General features: G+C 50.7%; 1 protein-coding gene across 9 annotated transcripts in view; it reads left to right on the plus strand.

The window, feature by feature from the left end:
• DENND2D (DENN domain containing 2D) overlaps positions 1 to 16,984 on the plus strand; it is a 41,788-nt gene extending 24,804 nt beyond the window's left edge. For 4 of the 9 annotated variants that reach the window (XM_039221640.1, XM_039221642.1, XM_039221644.1 and 1 more), the window contains 11 exons: positions 2,779 to 2,954; positions 3,791 to 3,903; positions 4,607 to 4,676; positions 5,388 to 5,465; positions 6,487 to 6,627; positions 7,670 to 7,818; positions 11,634 to 11,811; positions 14,970 to 15,011; positions 15,433 to 15,517; positions 15,820 to 16,062; positions 16,471 to 16,984. In XM_039221640.1, the coding sequence (XP_039077571.1) occupies positions 2,779 to 2,954; positions 3,791 to 3,903; positions 4,607 to 4,676; positions 5,388 to 5,465; positions 6,487 to 6,627; positions 7,670 to 7,818; positions 11,634 to 11,811; positions 14,970 to 15,011; positions 15,433 to 15,517; positions 15,820 to 16,062; positions 16,471 to 16,547 (1,352 nt within the window). In that variant the 3' untranslated portion in view covers positions 16,548 to 16,984. Of the gene's footprint in view, positions 1 to 1,862; positions 2,156 to 2,370; positions 2,450 to 2,778; positions 2,955 to 3,790; positions 3,904 to 4,606; positions 4,819 to 5,387; positions 5,466 to 6,486; positions 6,628 to 7,669; positions 7,819 to 11,633; positions 11,812 to 14,969; positions 15,012 to 15,432; positions 15,518 to 15,819; positions 16,063 to 16,470 lie in introns of those variants that run through there. The other 5 variants (XM_039221649.1, XM_039221641.1, XM_039221647.1 and 2 more) reach the window with 5 other exon arrangements.
• Positions 16,985 to 19,667: the final 2,683 nt, after the last annotated feature.

The raw sequence follows: 19,667 nt of genomic DNA on the forward strand, positions 1-19,667 counted from the left end.
TCCTGGTGGAGGAACAAGTGTAACCAGACTCCTGACTTCCCTAGAAAGGGTGGCTCCCTCCTCAACCAGAAAACTCAGGATCATGATTGCATTCCAGGGCACCAGGGATTAAATGAGATGACCTATATTAATAGGGTAGATGTTTTCTGTTCGGCTTTTTCTCTTCTGTTGATAAACCTCTTTGAAAGGGAGTAGAAAGCAATCCTTTTCTGGAGTTCCTGGGCTTCAGCCCAAAACTGGTCATTTCTTTTGTTTGATTTCGTGAGTTTTGCTGTTCTCCTGGCTCTGCTGATAAAGCAGGAGGAAATGGGCTGAAAGTGCAACCCAAAGGGTTCAGGGAAAGGCATAATTTCCTGAGGTTCTGGAATGGTCCGTGAAAAGATTTGGGCTCTCAAAGACCTTTGCAAACAGGAGGCAGCCCAGAGTTGTGGGATATCTGGTGTGTACTGTATCCAAAAGGCAGGAGCATTGACATGGAGCTCTCATAATTCCTACCCTCCCCCCCGCAGTCTGTTAATAGTCCCTGAATAGCCCCTGACTTGTTCTGTGCCTCAGTTTCCCCATCTGTATGAGGAAGATGCCTGTTCCTCAGGCAGTGAGGGCTGTGCAACAAGTCTTTGCAGGTTGTGAGTAAGGCGTGGTGAAGATTCTGAGCATTCTGGGTCATTGTTCTCACCATGACAGCATCTGTCACATCCTTACTTACTGTGATTGGGGTTCTTCCCACAAGTCATGTCTGTGCCCCTGAATACGGCTTTTTACCAGTCCCTTAAGAGCTGATCTGGTGCTCTTAAGAACAAGGCAGCTATGTCCCCCATTCAGGCAACCCACTTTCTTCCAGAGGGCTGCTAATTCTTTGCTGGAGTGGCAGACTTTTGCTTTCTGGCTCCTTTTAGAGTCAGCTTTCTGACAAAAGTCTTTCTCTCTGACCCTAGGCATTTACTCACTCGTAGGTGGTTTATTGTTATTTTTCTCTCTTCCCAGCCTCCCGACACAACCTATAGACACCACGAGACCCCAAGGGCCCACCTGCTCTGCTTTTAGCTTGGGCAGAACTATTGACCTGGCTCAACCGGGGGAAAAAAGACTGAGCAGGAGTGGGGGTAGGGCAGAGATCACCCAGTTGCTTTCCACTGTCACTGAATGACCCTCAGGCTGCTGAGGCAACTGGTCCCCTACTATAGGCCCAGAAGAATGTCCTGAGTCAGTGCTTCCTACTTGGGAAGAGGGATCCTTTGCTGGAGCCCTGGAACGTTTCCCATGAGAGAAGTCAGACTTCAGATATATTGCAGGGGGGTGGGTGAGAGACCCACCACTGTAGATCATCCTGAAGTATCAGGAACTCTCCAGAAAGGGATTTGCTCTCTATTCTACCTCCAGGAGAAGAGGCTTTTAGGCTCATATCGATTTCCAGAACTCTCTCATGCTAGAACGTTTTTTTCCATTTAGAGGATTAATGGGCCGAGTCTATTTATCTTAATCAAGGGAGGCAGTGGTATGCTGGCCGTGGGGAACGTTTGGTCCTGTGCTCTTGCTTGCAGTCCCGAAGTCCTGGAAGATCCCGAGTGCGGTAGTGGACCAAGTTGAGATGTGAAAGGTCAGGAGTCAAGGTTATGGGGATGTATGATCCCTGTCCCCGGGCTGGTGAGGTTCCAGTGCCCACAGTCTGATGCTGTTAGGCATTCTTCACTGTCCCAAAGTTGTAAATAAACCCGTTGCACAATCCGCAGCCCAGAATTCAAAGCCCTTAGCCCAGAAAGCAGCTGGGCCTTGGAGGTGTTTGCTCATGACCTTTTCTCTCACCACACCCTGGGGCTCTTGGGAGGAGCTGAGGTCTGAGCTGCAGTGCCAGGATGCTGCCTCTATCAGTGCAGGCGTTCTGCTCCTTCCTGGGTCCCGTCACATCCTTCCTGCTCAGCCATTGGGCGCTCGGCATGGAAACTGCCGTCCCCCCTTGGGAAGGCAGCACATGGCCTGGCTTCATGGAGTTGTGGTTGGAGACCAAAGCGGCAGCCCCTCTCTCAGACTCTTTGTAGCCGGTCTGTAGGAGGAAAGGGAGGCACTCCAATGCCCTGCAGGTTCCAGAAGATGGAAGGACAAGTGGGAGGCGGGATGCTCAGGCTGTTCCGCAACCGGCTGCCCCGACTCCGAGCAGGTCTGGACTGGATTGCCCACTTCCTGTTTTCTAGGGTGACCCTCGTTGATGGGGCTGTTTCTTTCTTGAAATGCTTCTTCCTTTTCTTACATGTAGAGTCTTTATCGTTTGACCTCTACCTGGGCCCCCATGTGACTAGACCAGAATACTTCCCCTACTGGGTTTTAGGGCTGGTCATGCCCCTTGTGGTGGTGGGAGTAGGGGGGTGAGGGGGAGTTGTATGGTCAGACACATGGCTCTGGGACCTGTTCTGATTAGAGTTCATGTCCACTCACTCAGGGCTTACTGTTTCAGGTACTGCCCTGGGCACCCATGGGTGGGCACAGTCTCTGCCTCCAGGGCATAGGACCTCCCAAGTGGCTCCCCAGTACCTTTCCTTGGCTTCCAAATCAACAGCCTCTGTCCCCCTCTTGGCTCCCTGGGTTTTCAAGTCTCCCAGGGCAGGCACGGAAACAGCCCAGTTGGCTCTGACCCTGTTCCAGGCCCTGAGGAGAGGGGAAGGCTCTGGGGACCTTAGCGTTGGCCTGGCGGCCCTGAGGTGAAGAAGTTGCCAGAGCCAGACGGACTCCACCTGGGGCGTGGGCCATGGAGATACCAAGTGGGGCCTGGTGTCTTGCTTTCAGGACCTCCCCAGGACAACCTGGGGGAAGCGGTAAAGGAACCAGAAAGGGCCCAGGAGCGCTGTCTGTCCACCTTTCCTGGAGGGCAGCACTTCTTTGAATACCTCCTCGTGGTTTCTCTCAAAAAAAAGAGTTCAGGGGATGACTATGAGCCTACCATCACCTACCAGTTTCCGAAGGTAAGGAGCGAAGGAGGGGGCGGGGGAGACCGGATTTGGGTGTTTGAGAGGGGCGGGCGGGGGGGTGGGGGCTGCCAGGGCTTGAGTCTAGAGCCGCCCTGCGCTCCGTGCTCCCGTTTCCTTCAGGCCCAACCCTGTTTCCTGTTATCACCCACGGAATCTAGGTCTGGCTTCTTTGTGAGGAACTGACCTGGGCTCCCTAGCCAGGAAATGAGGCTGGTTCTTCTGCCCCTTTTGGGGCCTCCTGGTTCTTCCAAATTCCACCCTTAGTCACACTACTCTGTAGAGAGGCTTACCTTCTGCCAGACCTCCTCGCAGGCACCCCCTCCCTGGGGCGGGTGGGGAGGAGAGGGTGGGGCGGGCACACAGCTGGTGGGCAGGCTCAACCTGTGGCCACAGCCCAAACACCAGGCTCCTTCTTGTCTGCTCCCTCACTGGGGGAAGGGGCGGGGGAAGGGCACCCTCATTAACCCTGCTGGTCCAGCGACTGAGCTGGCCACCTCTCCTCTCTAATGTGGTGGCTCTCTCACATGGCCCCTCCGGGAGGCCAGGCAGACTCTGGGCCCTTCTATACTAAGTGAGGCCCTGCCTATGTGGATCCTTAGGATACTGATGTCTAACTCAGGCTCGTGTAGACTCAGCCTTGGGATTGGCCGGACCTAGAATGAAGTCCCCTTGCAGAGGGACAGGCAGAGGCACGCTTTGAGCTCCCAGGCCAGCAGGAGAGCTTATTCTCAAACTGCTTTAGAGCCTCAAGAGAAGCCCACCAGCCCTCAAGCCCTCTCCTCCTGTCCCTGCCTCCGCAATTCACTGGGCTCTTTCCCTGTTGCCTATAGCGAGAGAACCTTCTTCGGGGCCAGCAGGAGGAGGAGGAGCGGCTGCTCGGAGCCATCCCCTTGTTCTGCTTCCCAGATGGGAATGAGTGGGCACCACTCACTGAGTACCCCAGGTAATGGCTCGGGCCTGGGACAGAGGAATCTGGGACTGGGGGAGAAGGGACAAGTGTGAGCCGTGTGGGTCCTGTGGCTCCCTCACTCCATGTGGATGCCAGTCCTTACCAGCTTCTTTCCTGATGGGAGGGGCTGGAGTTGATCCACTTATAAACATCTTGCCTGGAGTCCCCCAAGGCCAGGGATCTTAGCCAACTTGGTTAACCAGCCAGTCACCTCTGTCCAGAGAAGGGCGAGGTTCTCTCACCTGCCCTGGGAATGACAGTTGCCATGTTTTGACTGCTTCTGGAAGAAGCTGGACTTAGCAGAAGGCCTTTGGCTTCGACGAAGGCAATGTGGCAAAGTCCCTTTCAGCATCAGCCCTGGAATTTGGCTGTCTGAGTTCAGATTTTGGCTTTACCCCTTTTGAGTTGAATGACCTTGGATGAGAACCACCTTTGGGGCCTCAGTTCCTTTGTCTTTAAAGTGGCGATCCTAATTGAACCTACCTCAAAGGGCTGTTTTGAGAATTAAATGAGGTAGTGCTTTTAGAGCTGGATGCCAGCAAGCATGCAATAAACGACTGGTGTTACTATTACTCTCCAGATTAATCAGCAGCTCCCCTCTGCCCTCCTGACGCCCCTCAGCATCCCTCCGAGGCTGCCGCCTTCCTGTTCTAGGGTCTGGTGAGCAAATGCAAACCATGTGTGTGCTCTTCTTCAGGGAGACCTTTTCCTTCGTCCTGACCAACGTGGATGGGAGCAGGAAGATTGGATACTGCAGGCGCCTCTTGGTCTGTGCTGCTCAGAACTGCCCCCTACTCTCTGCAGCCCGCTCGGCTCCACAGCTGGGCTTGCTGGAGCTTCAGCTGCAAAAGCCAAGGCTCCCTGGCAGTGGTGGTTGCAGGGAGCGCACGGCCCAGCACCTACTGCCATGTTAGTGCCCTCTGCAACCCTGCAGGAATGGGGACACTTGCCCCTCCTTGTCCACCCAGGGGACCTATGCTGGCCATGCTTTGATCTCTGCTCTCCCCAAGCTTTCGAAAGCTCCCCGTGTCAGAGGCTCCTGCCCGATGGATGCCCTCTCCACTCTCCGTACCCAGGCCTAGCTGCCTCGCCCCCCACCCCCACCCCCGGAGCCTCCCAGAGCATAGACTGGAGGTCTCAGGAGGACTCTCCCAAGTCACTTGTACGGTGCTGTCCTTTCTGGCCACTCCCTCATCTCTACAGCACACTTGCTCCCATTCTCTGCGGACCCCACAGGGTGCTGGTGCTGATGGTGGCAGAGCGTGGCCCCCTTAAAGTCATCTTCTATTGACTTTGGTGGCTATTCCTGCTGCCTGTGCCATACACGGGACCGCTGCACAGCCAGGCCCTCCTCCACCTGGCCCACCTTTCCCCAGGAGTCCCCCAGCCCCAGCCACCAGCCGTGTGCCCTGGCAGCCCCAGTTGGGAGGAGCCCTGGGGAGGCTGTGGCACTGAAGGAGCCTGTCTGTCCCCCCCAGCCTGCCGGCCGTGGCCCTCGCCTTCCCAAGGTTTACTGCATCATCAGCTGCATCGGCTGCTTCGGCCTATTCTCCAAGGTACAGGCGGAGCGGGATTCCTTGGGGCCCGTTTGGCCTGTTGAGCCTCCAGGTCGGCCTGGCCGCCTGACCCGCCTGTGCTCCCTGGGCCCTCAGTGGAGCTCTTTCCTCACAGCTGGGGTCGAACCTAGGCACACTTGGGGAAACTGAGGCAGAGAGGAACTTGGGCTCCAGAAAACGGAGACTTTCTCCCCTGCAGAGAGCCCACGCTTCCCCCTCTGGTCGGGTTAGAAAGCAGCTGGAGCAGGACAGCAGGCAGAGCCCCAGGTTAGGAGGCGGGAGTTTCCGTTTCCTTGTCTGTCAAGTGCCTGCAGCGATCCCTCGCCTCCCTGGCTCAGGGCCTGGTGTGAGGCTCGAATGAAGTGACATGTTCAGCAGAACACTGAACAAATATGAAGGCGGTTGTTCTCCCCATGAGCCCTCTGAGGGGGGAGGGCTCTAGGATTTCTGCTGGAGCTAAGTGCACGGCCCGTGCCCCCGAGTCAGGCCTCAGAACGGACGGGGCCGTGTCTTGGTGGCCATGAAAGAGCTTCAGTGTGCTCTGTCCCTGGCAGGCCCTTCAGAGGGTGAGGGCAGGACGCTGGGAGCCTTTGCTCGGTGGAATGGTCCCCCCTGCTGGGTCCTCAGGGATGGAGTCTGGCCCTGGCCCTGGGGGTGTCTCCAGTGGAAGTCGGAGGGCACAGTGACACCCAGGCCCGGGCTTCTAGGCGCCCACTGCACCCAGCATCCCAGACTGACTGGATGTGGTGCCACGGTGTGTGGTGGTTGGCTCTGGGGAAGGCAGTTAGGCGGGTGCCAGGGAAAGGGGGGAGTGGACAGGTAAGGAGGGGGTGAAAGGAGGAAGGTTCGTGGAGGCCTCGTGCAGGAGAGAAACAGCAGACTGGGCTCTGCCAGGGAAGAGCAGGGAGCCTGGCAGGTCCACGAGGGTTGGCTGGACCAGTGAGGGGCGGGAAGACGCGCGCGCTGGGGTCTCTGCCACTCCCCAGTGGCATCCCTTTGAGCCAGTTCCTGGATCCCGCAGATCCTGGATGAGGTGGAGAAGAGGCACCAGATCTCCATGGCCGTCATTTACCCGTTCATGCAGGGCCTCCGAGAGGCGGCCTTCCCTGCCCCTGGGAAGACTGTCACCCTCAAGAGCTTCATCCCCGACTCGGGCACTGAGGTGGGTTACGGAGGTCGTGAGCCCTGGCTTCAGTGCTACAGCTCGCACAGTCCTACCATCCTGCACCCCAGGTTAACACGTATAGACGGAGCCAGGCAGGGCCCCGGGGCCCCAGCTAGAAGTACTGACAGAGCTGAAAATCAAACCTGTATTTTCTGATCCTCCCAACCTGATGCTCACAGGGACCTACTGTCCGAGCCACCAAGACGTGTATTCATAATAAATAAAACATGTAAGCTGAGGTGCCTGGTGCTAGAATGGACTGTGCCCCCAGCCCCAAACGGCCACTTTTCCCCATCACCACCCTTATCTTCCTGTGTGTGTGTCCAGTGTCTCTCCCTTAGGGCCTCCATCTGTCTACTTCTTATCATCCATCCCCACCCCTGTGTCCCCACCCATGCCACATGAGGATGCTATTGCTGCAGGCATTAAGCTGCCTCTTTCAGTCCTTCCCACTGGACTATGGAAGGTCACGTGCCTCTCTGAACCTTGGCCTCCCTGTGTAAAAATGGGGGGAGGGGCTAGGCCTTTTCACGGTCTCCAAAAATGAGCATGGAATGCTCGCCTTATGCCAGGCCATGCAATTTTCTTGGTATGATGTGGTGAATACAATGAATGTCATTCCTGACCTCCTGGAGCTTAATGTCTAGTGGAGGAGACTGACGCTAAATAAGTAAAGATGCAAATAAGTATATAATTTAAAGTGATGAAAGGGGAGAAACTGGATGCTACATGAGAAAATGATGGAAACACACATCGAATTAGGTGGGCCTCTGAGCCGGAGGGAGGAGGAGACCAGGAAAAAGGTGACCTGACCTGTGAGGACCCTCAGGCAGGAAGAGGGCGCTGGAGGGACCCATGGGCCAGGCCAGGGATGGGCCCCTCAGAGCTAAGGGAAACTACGGAAGGGCTTCCATAAGGGGAGAGGCAGGATCAGAAGTGTTCCAGCCAGGAGAATGGTGGTGAGGCTGGTGAAGACCCAGCGTTCGGGGGTCTGCAAGTTTTCAATGCGGTGATGCCTCTCTCCTTGGCTCCCCTGCAGTTCATCTCTCTGACACGGCCCCTGGACTCCCATCTAGAACATGTGGATTTTCGTTCTCTGGTGCACTGTCTCCGTTTTGAGCAGATCCTTCAGATCTTTGCCTCTGCAGTGCTGGAGAGAAGAATCATCTTCCTGGCGGAAGATCTCAGGTGGGTCCAGCCGCTGGGCCACTTCCCCGGGCCGGCTGGCTTCCCTGGGCTCAGGGGACAGACCGGAGGGTTCTCTAAGGGAATCAGGCTGTAGGACCATCACGCCCACCCTCCTGCCTCCAGGTCTGATTTTGCACTAAGCCTTGCAGAGAAACAGCTGTGGCAATTCCCTTGCTTCTGCCTCCAAACTTGATTGCTGCCTAAGCCTGAAGAAAGATCCAGATTTAATTCTGAGCCAGGCGTGAAGTGTTCTTGGGACTGCCCAGGCAGAGACCAGTCAGGGTGGGTAGAGATGTGATTCTGCTCCTGATGGCTTAGGGAGGGAGGGAGGGCCCAGGACAGGGGAAGAAGGGGTACATTGGTATGGAGGTCAAAAGCCCATCATCTTTTTTTTTTTTTTAAGTTTATTTGTTTATTTGAGAGAGAGAGAGAGAGCATGCAATCAGGGGAGGGGCAGAGAGAGGGAGAGAGAGAATCCCAAGCAGGCTCCATGCTGTCAGTGCTTAGCCCGACATGGCGCTCAATCCCATGAACTGTGAGATAATGACCAGAGCCAAAATCAAGAGTCGACACTCAACCAACTGAGCCACCCAGGTGCCCCAAACCCATTATCCTTCATGCCAAACACATCTCATCTATCCATTTGTTCACTCATTCAACAAACACATATTGTATGTCAGCTGTCCGCCAGATGCCTGATGTCAGGAAGATATAGACAAACGAGACATGGTCTTTGACCCTAGGGGATGTAGGGCTCTGTAGTGGTTGAATGCACATGTGTTGAAATCAGCAGGTCAAGGTTCAAGTCTAATACATTCTTCTACCTGTAGCTGTGTGCTTTCCCTTAGGGTAGTTTCTTGACTTCTTGAAGCCATAGTCTCCTCATCTGTAAAATCACAATAAGGATTATACCTACCTCGTAAGCTTGTGTTGAGGATTAAATGAAACAGTGCACATTAGGGACCTACCACCCTGATGGGCAGACACGTATCCATAAGAGCTATCTGGGTGGTTATTGTTGTTGTTGTTTTGTCTTTTTATTTTATTTTATTTACTTGCTTTACTTATTTTTATTCTTTAATTATTATTTTTATTAAGTGTAGTTTACATACAGTGCTATATTAATTTCAGGTGTACAACATATTGATTCAACAATTCTATGCATTACTCAGTGCCTACCAAGATAGCTGTGGTCACCAAGATAGGTAAACTGTCAGTCACCCTGCAGCATTATTACATCTATTCCTTATGCTGTACTTTTCATCTCAGTGACTTACTTATTTTTAAAACTAGAAGTTTGTACCTCTTAAGCCCCTTCACTTAGTTTGCCCATCCTCCCTCCCACCTCTGCTCTGGCAACTACCAGTTTGTTCCCTGTATCTGTGAGTCTGTGTCTGCTTCTGTTTCTTTTATTTTGTTTTTTCGATTCACATAGAAGCGAAATCATGCAGCATTTGTCTTTCTCTCTCTGACTTACTTTACTTAGCATAATACGAGGTCTAGGTCCATCCATGTTGGGATGAAATTGAAAGATTTCATTGTTTTCATCTGGCTGAGTAATATTCCTTTGTGTATGTATATTTATCAAATCTTCTTTATCCATTCACCAATCGACAGACACTTAGGTTGTTTTCAGATCTTGGCTTTTGTAAAATAGAGCTGCAATAAACATAGGGTGCATATAGCTTTTCAAATGAGTGTTTTTGTTTTCTTTCGAAAGACACCCAGCAGAATTATTGGGTTGTATGGTATTTTGGTTTTTAACTTTTGGAAGGACCTTCATACTGTGTTCCACAGTAGCTGCGTCAATTTACATTCCCACCAACAGTGGAGGAAGGGTTCTCTTTTCTCTACATCCTCGCCAACACTTGCTATTTCTTGTGTTCTTGATGCAAGCCATTCTGACTAGTGTGAGGCTATATCTCATTGTGGTTTTAATTTGCATTTCCCTGACAATTAATTAGTGGTGCTTAGAATCTTCTCGTGTGTCTGTGGGCCGTCTGTATGTCTTCTTTAGAAAAATGTCTATTCAGGTCCTCTTCCCATTTTTTATTCAGGATGATGATGATGATGATGATTTTTGGTGCTGAGTTGTATGAATTCATTATATATTTTAGATAGTAACCTTTTATTGGATATGTCATCCACAAACCTCCCATTCAGTAGGTTCCCTTTTCATTTTGTTGATGGTTTCCTTTGCAGTGCAAAAGCTAGCTGTTATCCTTAATAATAAGTTCACAGTTGAATATATCCCTGTGCATAGTCAAAGAAGGGTGCTGTCGTGTCTTAGTCTCTGCCTCTTAGGGGCCTCAAGTCTGAGAAGGACATGGGGAGATGTGTGATGGAAGAGGAGGAAAATATCATTGAACAGTAGGAGGCTGACCTATTCATGTCTGGGGAGGGAGAAAGCCAATGACACTGGGCTGACACCCTGGTTCTGGCTTTTAGGGAAGAAGAAGAAAAGGATGTTAGGGACCCAAATGTTAGGCCAGAGGGTCCGGTGAACATAATGGGTGTTAGAGGAGAGGAAGCGCGGGCGGGCAGTGAGGTCTCTGGGTTGAACATTCTATAAAAGTCAGTGATAACCAAAAAGGCACTAGTTGTAGGCTGAATCCTTGGGGAAAGTGGTGTCATCTTTTGCTCTGGAAATAGCATTCCCACTTTCAACCCTGTAGAAAAATGAGAAGTTTCGGTTGTGGCTGGAGCTGGGCTTCCTGCCTTTCCCACTGAGATCAGTATTTAGGAAGTGAAGGTGACTCCAGGTGCCCGCTGTCTGGCCATGGGCCAAGGCAGGCAGGACTTGCCTCTCAGGTGCTCACTTTCTCCAGGGAGGTTCCCCCTGCCCCAACTTGTCAGACCCCTGAAGCACAGGCAGGGAGGAGACTTCCAGTCATCCTAAGCCTGGCTAGAGCCTCAGGCACTCACTCTCTGTGACTCAGGAAGTACAAGCTCTATACTAAGAACTGAAACACGGTTCCTGTATCTGTGTTTTGATTGGCCTTGGTTTTGGAGTTGTTTGGAGAAAAGAAGAGCCAGGGAGAAGCCGTGGAGAGGAGAGGACAGAGAGAGAGGCCATGTGTGTGTTGGGTGGTGGGGTGGGGAGTCTGTCTGAGCTGTGACTGAGGCAGCAGCCATAGGGAGGAATGCTTCATTGGAAGGGTGGAGGGGCCACCTCCGTAGGACTTTCCGGGTAGGATTTGCCAGGCAAAGTTTCCTGGAATCTAGGAATTTCCCAAGCCTGCTCTGACTCCAACCTGTTAACTTTAAATAACCTCCAGTGGCCAGAAGGAGCCATGAGAGGTAAAGACTATGTGTGGGTGAGGGTGGATAGCCACAAGGAGGAAATAAGGCTTCGCCTCTCTGCCGTGCCTCACTGTTTACGTTTGTCTCCTTAACTACACTGTGAGTTTGTTCAGCGGGGTCAGTGCCTTGTACTTCCTGGTGTCCACATCCTTAGCACAGTGGTGAGTGTATAGAAGGGCTCACTCCGTAATCTGCTGGAGTGAAGGCATTTCCTCTTCCCTCCTCTTTGGAGCCACTAGTGTTTTTGTGCAGGGTGTGGGGGAGAGACCAACTGGATGGGAAAAGGGTCAGATAGAGGCCCCATCCTTGATGAGAGGAGCCTCTGCCACTCCTGCCACTGCCTTTCCGTTCCTCCTCCCTCCCCACCCCCAGCTATCAGTAGTCACAAGCTCTGCCACCAGCACAGCTCCTAGACTTGCTCCTGCTGTCAGTGGGGGCCTTGGGGAGGGGTGCGTAGCAGTGGATATGCAGGGAGGCCCCTCTGACTCGTGTTCTCTGTGCCCTGTCCCCAGCACCCTGTCTCAGTGCATCCACGCTGCCGCCGCGCTGCTCTACCCCTTCAGCTGGGCGCACACCTACATCCCCGTTGTCCCCGAGAGACTTTTGGACACTGTCTGCTGCCCCACTCCCTTCATGGTCGGAGTACAAATGCGCTTTCAGCAGCAGGTTATGGATAGCCCCATGGAAGAGGTACGGTGCAGCGGGAGGAGGGCGTCACGGGGAGCCAGGCACACCTGGGTTCGCACCTGGGCTCCGCTACTAACAGCCGTGTGACTTGGAGCAAGTTGCTTCATCTCTTTAAGCCTGAGCTTCCTATCTGCAAAATGGGGGCAACAGTGTTCAAGTGTTAGGGATTCTAAGGGGAATACCCTGCAAAAAAGCTCATAGCCTGGTGCCTAACCCAGAGTCGATGCTCAGCACATGGCTGCTTCCTCCTCCTGAACAATTTCCTTTTGGACCTAAGGGGCAGCTTATTCAGGGGTCATCCAGCTGTCCTAGGTGGGTTAGTGCCAAAGGGCAGGCTCTGGGGTGTCCCGTCGCTCATCTGAATGGACAAGCACAGCTGGTCTATACAACACCACACCCCACTAGAATTCACTCACATTCCTTACAAGTGAGCTAATATAGCCCTCCTGCAAACTATGAGCCTTGATAAATGCAGATTTTTGCAGCAAGAGTTACCTTCTTTTAAAAAAATGTTTATTTAGAGAAAAAGAGAGAAAGAGCATGTGTACATGAGCAGGGGAGGGGCAGGAAGCAGAGAGAGCAGATCCCAAGCACACTCCACACTGTCAGTGCAGAGCCCAACATGGGGCTTGAACTCACAAACTGCCAGATCATGACCTGAACCAAAATCAAGAGTCGAACACTTAACCGACTGAGCCACTCAGGTGCCCCACAAGAGTTATCTTTCTGATTACCTCAGAGCTCACTTGGTTCAGGAGAAAATAGGTCAGATCCCCCTTGATTTTGTCAGCTTCTTATTTCTTGGCAGTGGCCCAGACACACCAGAAGGCTCTATGGTGGAAACAGGCATTGGTAGCATGAAGCTATCTCCAGAGTTGGAAGACCAACGCAAAACATGCGCTCTGCATGTTCCCAAGATCGCACATTACTATAATATCAGCTACGAGAGTTACTTAGGAATGTCTACACTGGCTAATCATTGACTTCTGTGTAAAGGGCTGACCTAGGGAAGAGGTGAGATCTAGTAGGAAGCTACTAAAGAGGCAGGAACCAGCCCAAGAGGGAAGAATTCTCCCATTTGCATAAGAAATAATAGAGGTCCAGAGAACTCAGTTGATGGAAACTAGCACAGGTAGAACCGAGCCCTTCTCATACAAAGTGTTGCTGGGAAGTAAAGAAGTCGGCTGCTTCCCTTCCTAACTTCCCTGGCTTTCCCAGCCCTCCTTCTAAGTGCTGAGTAGACAGGCCTTTTGAAGGAGGGTTTACCATGTGACTAACTGGGTCAGAGTATTAGCCCCACGTTTAGCAATGACTTAAAATGTCCCAACCCTAGGAGTTATGAAACTTGCTGACACTGCAGGTCCAGCTCCTCCCCTGACAGCCAGGCAGAAAGACACCCCAAGGCCTGCTGTGCGAGAGCCTTGGCCTGTTTTAGTCCTTGGCTGCTCCTCTGTGAAATGGGCAGGAAGGGGGAAGGCCAGGGCCATTGTGGCTGTGGGGGGATTCTCTGACCACCCACATGGGTTCTCTGGAAGGAATTACTCAACCATAATATAGCAAATACTAGAAAGAGTTTGGGGAAAACTTCACAAAATTTCTTCATGCATACTCTTAGCTCCCTGAAATGAACCACTTTCCCTGAATGAAGGCACGTGAACCTATGTGGTCATGTGATTTCAGGCCTGGACTAGGTCAACATTTTCTCCCCTGATGATGGGTATTTACAGTACCCGCTCTGTCCTTTTATTTGGAAGAACGGAGCATAGAAGGATCATTCACCAGGGCGCCTGGGTAGCTCAGTTGGTTAAGCGTCCGACTTCGGCTCAGGTCAGATCTCACAGTTCGTGGGTTCGAGACCGGCATCAGGCTGTGTGCTGACAGCTCAGAGCCTGGAGCCTGTTTCGGATTCTGTGTCTCCCTCTCTCTCTGACCCTCCCCCAGTCATGCTCTGTCTCTCTCTGTCTCAAAAATAAACAAACTATAAAAAAGAATTTTAAAAAAAAGGATCATTACCATATTGGCAAGACCAAGAGTCCAAACTGCAAAGGGGTTGGGGGGGTTAAATGACCAACCCAGGCTTCAGGATCATGGCAAACTGTTGAGCACATGCCCTGCCTAAAGGGACAGCTGCACCCAGTTCCATCTGAACATGGTCCTTTAGAAATGTGGACCAACCAGTGTTAGAGTTCCTGACTTTTCAGAAGCCCTAAAACCAAACTTTCTGTGAATTTTCCCATTTTAAATATTGGAAACCAACTCAATTGTTTAGACATACTCTGAGGATCAGGGAAGAGATCAGCAGGTTGGAATCCAACCAGCAGGATGCCGATTTGTAATCTCTGGTCTGGACTGAGGGCCCCTCTGACAGTGAGGGAGCGGTACTAGAACTCAAGTGTCAGCCCTGTGCATGTCTTTCTTGCAGCCTGCAGACAGACACACGGTCCCCTCACCACCTTTCCTTCCCTGTTCCTGTTGCCCTGGACTCGTTTCCTTCTCTTCCCATTTCCATGGGAAGGTCCAGAGCTCCCAGAGAGTTTTTAAAGTAGGGGCTCCAGGCGAGTGTACAGAAAGTTGTTGCAAGCCTCAAAAGCGCCCACTGCTGTCCTAAATCTGACCAGAGGGCAGAGTTGAAGGAGTGTAGTGGGGAGAGGGATGCAGAACCTAGGATCCATCTAGGCTTGGAAATCGGTTCTACTAGTTGTTTGACCTCGGACAACTTTCTTGTTTGTTTCTTCATCTGCACACTGGGGATAGTGCCTGCCTGTACAGGACCCTGGGGAGAATTAACTGAGAGAAGATGTGCAAAGCCCGATTGTGTGTGCTGTGTGCTACATGTTCTGTATCTACAAGCCATTACTGCAATCCGTGTTTTATTAAGAGAGTGATTGGCTGTGACTTCCCCATGTTGTATTCCCTCCTACCTTAGCGCTCCTCTCCAGTCCCTTCCCACACCCTCGTGCCTTTTCCCCAGGAAGGCAACTGGGGCTTCCAAGGAGGGGAAGAGTGAGAAAGGAGGGTGTCAGGCAGGAAAGGAGAATTGCAGTGGCCGATCTTGTTGCAACTTGGGCTGACAGGTACAGCCACAGGCACAAATGGAGATGGTAATTGTCACGGTGGTCTCTGATGGGAAAAGGGAAAACCATTTGTTCTGTTTATTTCAGGTCCTATTGGTGAATCTTTGTGAAGGAACCTTCTTAATGTCAGTAAGTGTCTGGGCTCTGACCTCCTGCAGGCCCACCACCTACTCTATCCGACCCGTCTCTCCCGTGTTCCACCTCCTTCTGCAATACTTAAGTGCTCTTGTTGGGGGAAGAACCCATGCTAAGACCATCCTCAAGGAGCCCATGGCAAACATGCAGATGGCTTCCCTATGAGGCAACCAGTGTTGGTGTTTCTAGAGCAGGGATGTAAATCCAGTACCACAGAGATATAGACACTTGCTAATGTTTACAGTCAGACGGAAGACCAAGAGGCAATTTCTATTGTTTCTCTTCTACATGGCCAATCATCTGAGGGTAGAGTTGGGGTGCAGAATTCACACCCTCCTCACGCCATCTGTCAATATACTTCCTATGAAGACTGCCTCCCTGACAAGCTTGACATCTGAGCTCTATTCTCTTCTAGGTTGGTGATGAAAAAGATATCCTACCACCCAAGCTTCAGGATGACATCTTAGGCTCTCTTGGTCAGGAGACCAGTGAATCCCAGAGTAAGTCCTGGGTCCTCCTTATTTGGGTTTCTCCACAGAGCTTGAGGGCAGGATTCCCAACCATCCCTGCCCAGACTAAAATGGACTCACTCTGCAGTCCTGGGCCAGTTCCAGGTGCCTCGATTCTAGGGCAAGTCTGAGTGTAAGATGTTATTCTTCCTCAACGGTGGTGGAGAACCCGTACCTAATCTCCTATTTTAATCAGTAGTGATGAGACCTCCCCTGGCCACTTCCCCACAGTGAAAGCCACCTGGAGGCAAGAGTGGGTGGTTCTTCTGAGATGGCCTCTTATATATCTCCAGCAGCTTCAGAACAGCTCAACGAGCATGTTTCGGGCCCATTTGTGCAGTTCTTTGTCAAGACTGTGGGCCACTATGCTTCCTACATCAAGCGGGAGGCAAATGGGCAAGGCCACTTCCAAGAAAGGGCCTTCTGTAAGGCTCTGACCTCCAAGACCAACCGCCGATTTGTGAAGAAGTTTGTGAAGACACAGCTCTTCTCCCTTTTCATCCAGGAAGCTGAGAAGAGCAAGAACCCTCCTGCAGGTATATGGTGACAGCCCTTATCATTCCAAGCCCAGAGGGGGTCACTGCCTCCAAGTCAGGTGTGGCCCTAGGGTGAATAGCACAAATAAGGTGTAGTCTTGTTGTCAGTGGAGTTGGAACAAAATAACCTGAAGCCTCAGAAAATGCCTCTGGGCCGCCATTTTGTAGAAGTGGCTCTTTGTTTTAACCTGGAGCTAATATCTACTAATTATTCTATTTGTAGCTCCAGTTTGGGGCCAAATTGATCACCCAGATCTCCAGAGGCCTGTGAGAACATGGGAATCCTGGCAGGAATGTGGGTGTGGTGGGGGAGGAGACAGAGAGGGTACATCTGATCCACACTCCGGAGCTCGTCGTGGTCCACCCGGCCAGATTATATGCCTCTAACACCTGTATCTGAACCCACAGGCTACTTCCAACAGAAGATACTTGAATACGAGGAACATAAGAAACAAAAGAAATCAAGGGAAAAGACTGTGAAATAAGAGCTGTGGTCAACAGGGGGGACTGGACCTACAGGTCAGTTTTGGACTTTGGCCCCTGCCAGCACGGTGGGATCGGCAAAGCTCCTGAGTCCACGGCCTTACTTCCGAGTCCCGGTAACCACGTCTGTCTGCAAGCTGGTGTCTTGAGTTTGGGATCCCTGGAATCAGCTTTCTCAGGACCGTGGAGGGCTCTGACCTCCGTGCTCACGGACCGGGGCTCAAAGCTACATTTTCTGTGCAGGTGACACAGAACAGCAGATAGTAACACAGGTGTCGTGGAGCCTTAGAAGTTGCTGTGAATGCCCTCTTCCAAGAACCATTATTACAAAATCCTCAACAGAGAAAGTACCTGTGGCCCAAAGGCTCAATCCCTACACATAAAAAAGAGGTCTGTGGACATATGAAGATAAGAATAAAGATGAAAATCTTGCTGTTTATGTGCTATCTTTGGCTTCCAGTCTGGGGGGAGAACTGGGAGCACAAGGCAAAAGATCGGAGAATAAATTGCAAGGGGAGAGGGAGACCTGGCCAATGTGGCCCAGAACCTTGGAGCTGTGTTTGGAGCAGGGGAACTAGAGGGTCAGCTGCTCCGTTTCTAACAGGAAGGATGGGGATACTGGTAGAAGAGGCAACAGCACTGGGACAGGGCGGCAGTTCTTGGGTCTAGTCAGGTATGCCTTCCAGAAGCCACGGAAGTATTTGCATTCTAGGCACCTTGAGGGAAGAAAATTTCAGTTCCCAGAAGCTGGTGAAAAGCCCTACATTGCTTCCATAGACAGGTCTGTCTGCCCATCACTTCCAGTTTGGAACCTTCAGTTGTAGACATCCAACTTCCTACCTGGTTATTTTGAGAAACCCAGTTCAACTCTTTTTAAAATTAAAAAAAAAAAAATTTTTTTTTAGCATTTATTTTTGAGAGACAGAGAGAGTGTGAGCTGGGGAGGGGCAGAGAGAGAAGGAGACACAGAATCTGAAGCAGGTTCCAGGCTCTGAACTGTCAGCACAGAACCCAAAGTGGGGCTCAAACCCATGAACTGTGAGATCATGACCTGAGCCAAAGACAGATGCTCAAACGACTGTGCCACCCAGGCACCCCTAAATTTTTCTTAGTTTATTTACTTTTTGAGAGAGAGACAGCAGGGGAGGGCAGAAAGAGACGGAGAGAGAGAGAATCCCAAGCAGGCTCCATACTGTTGGTGCATAGCATGATGCAGGGCTCAAACTCATGAACCATGAGATCATGACCTGAGCCGAAATCAAGAGTCGGACGCTTAACTGATTGAGCTACCCAGGCGTCCCAGTTCAACTCTATAGCTAAGGTGGAGAGATTGCTGCATTTCCATTTTCCCCTTTCAGAAAAGAATATAATATCTTAAGTGTTCAAAGGAGTTTAGTGGTCACCTAGTCCACCTTCTCTCTATACTACTAATGATGGCTTCTGTTTCAACACTGAAAGGGATGGGAAACTTTTAGAACCCTCTTCTTTCAAAACTCTCATCTTTTGAATGTGTGTACATGAGTGCGACCCTCAGAGGCCCCTGAATTCTACACAAAGAACACAAATGTTTTTGGAGGGTGGGGCAGGGGGCTGGGGTGACCAAACTGAAGTTAAAGCCAATGTAATTTCCTGTGAGGAGCACAGACACACGCTGCAGTTGGCAGATGTCCCACTGTCCACCCACCACCTGTAGCGATGCTGCTACTCTTCACAGGTTCTAAGAGTCAGTGCATCTTTTTAGGTAGTTTACAGGAGTGGTTCCTAAACCCAGTTGTACCTCAAAAGGTTTTAGAACACAGACTGGAATCCTGGGAAGCTTCTGAAATTACTTTCTGAGGCCTCATCCCAAATCTACTAAATCATCTCTCGAGATAGACCTGGAAACCTGTAATTTCTAAAGCTCCTTCAGGTGACTCTGATACCTAGGTATAGGATCACAAGAAGAGGCGGGGCCAGCTGAGGTTGACTATAAATGTACCCCTCGTCTGATGATGTACCTGGGGGCTAAGGAAGCAAACATGAAATATCTGAGCATTTTTCAGATTCCCTTTATGCTGAAAAAGATTTGAGCAGCTGGGTTTGCAGCTTTAGCCCATCAAAACCTACTAGGGTGTGAGGAGAGAACACAGGCCCAGGATTCAGAAGATATGGAGTCTACTCCCTATTTGGAAAAAGTCACCACTATATGACACTGGTACGTCACTTAGCCTCTCTGCAGACCTCAATTTCCACTGTAGGTAATTAACATCTGCTGTGTCTACTGTACTACTCAAGGCAGGTGGTAGGTGTAACTGTGCCAAATAAGTAGAATTATCCTTCCTTCTTTTTCCTGCTTTGCCCTAACTTTCAAAACTACCCCAGATGCTGGAGAAGTTGCTAGCAAGCAAAAATAATGAGAGATTTCTCTCTACTGCTACAGTCTAGCAAAGAACTTGAAGGTTTCACTGTCACTGCTACTCAAGATTACATGGGATTAATGGAAGCACCAAAAGTGCAAGAAAGCAGAGTTGCGACGCCCTGCTGAGGCAGAGCAGCCATTGTTTACCCATGATTACAGCAACAGGGTGGTACAGATACAAATGAATAAGAATCAATACACATCAATAAGAAGATACCACTAGTTTCTTTTCTGCTGTTCCCCTCCATTCAAGCAACTGGACTATGTACATACATGGTAACAGGTCTGGCTTATAGTCACTGAAGGCAGCTGTCTCCCATCTCAAACTGAAGCATACCAAGGAGCCAGAACAGGAGTACCATTTTTCAATAACTGCCCGGGAAGGCCGCAGCGTCTCTCACTGAAAATTCTGGGGAAGGGTTTGAGATTCCTAAAAGATTTATAATCTGAAGGGTGACAAGTACAACAACAAAAAATGAGGGAACATGAAGACAGTTCTATGTCTCAAGTTAAACAGAACAGAAAGATCGCAGAACACATAATGACAAAGCAGCTGACCAAATTTCCTTATTTATTAAAGAAGAGAAATTTTGCTTAAATTTTTAAAAAATGACATTAAAACTTAGTTTATCTTTCCACTGAAGAAAACTGAGAGAAAGGCTGGCTTTCAGGTCATATATTTATTTAAAAAAATAAAATGGATCAACAAAGTTACCACATTATT

Source organism: Hyaena hyaena, unplaced genomic scaffold (assembly GCF_003009895.1).
Source record: "Hyaena hyaena isolate Hyena2069 unplaced genomic scaffold, ASM300989v1 scaffold_993, whole genome shotgun sequence".
Taxonomy (NCBI): Eukaryota; Metazoa; Chordata; class Mammalia; order Carnivora; family Hyaenidae; genus Hyaena; species Hyaena hyaena.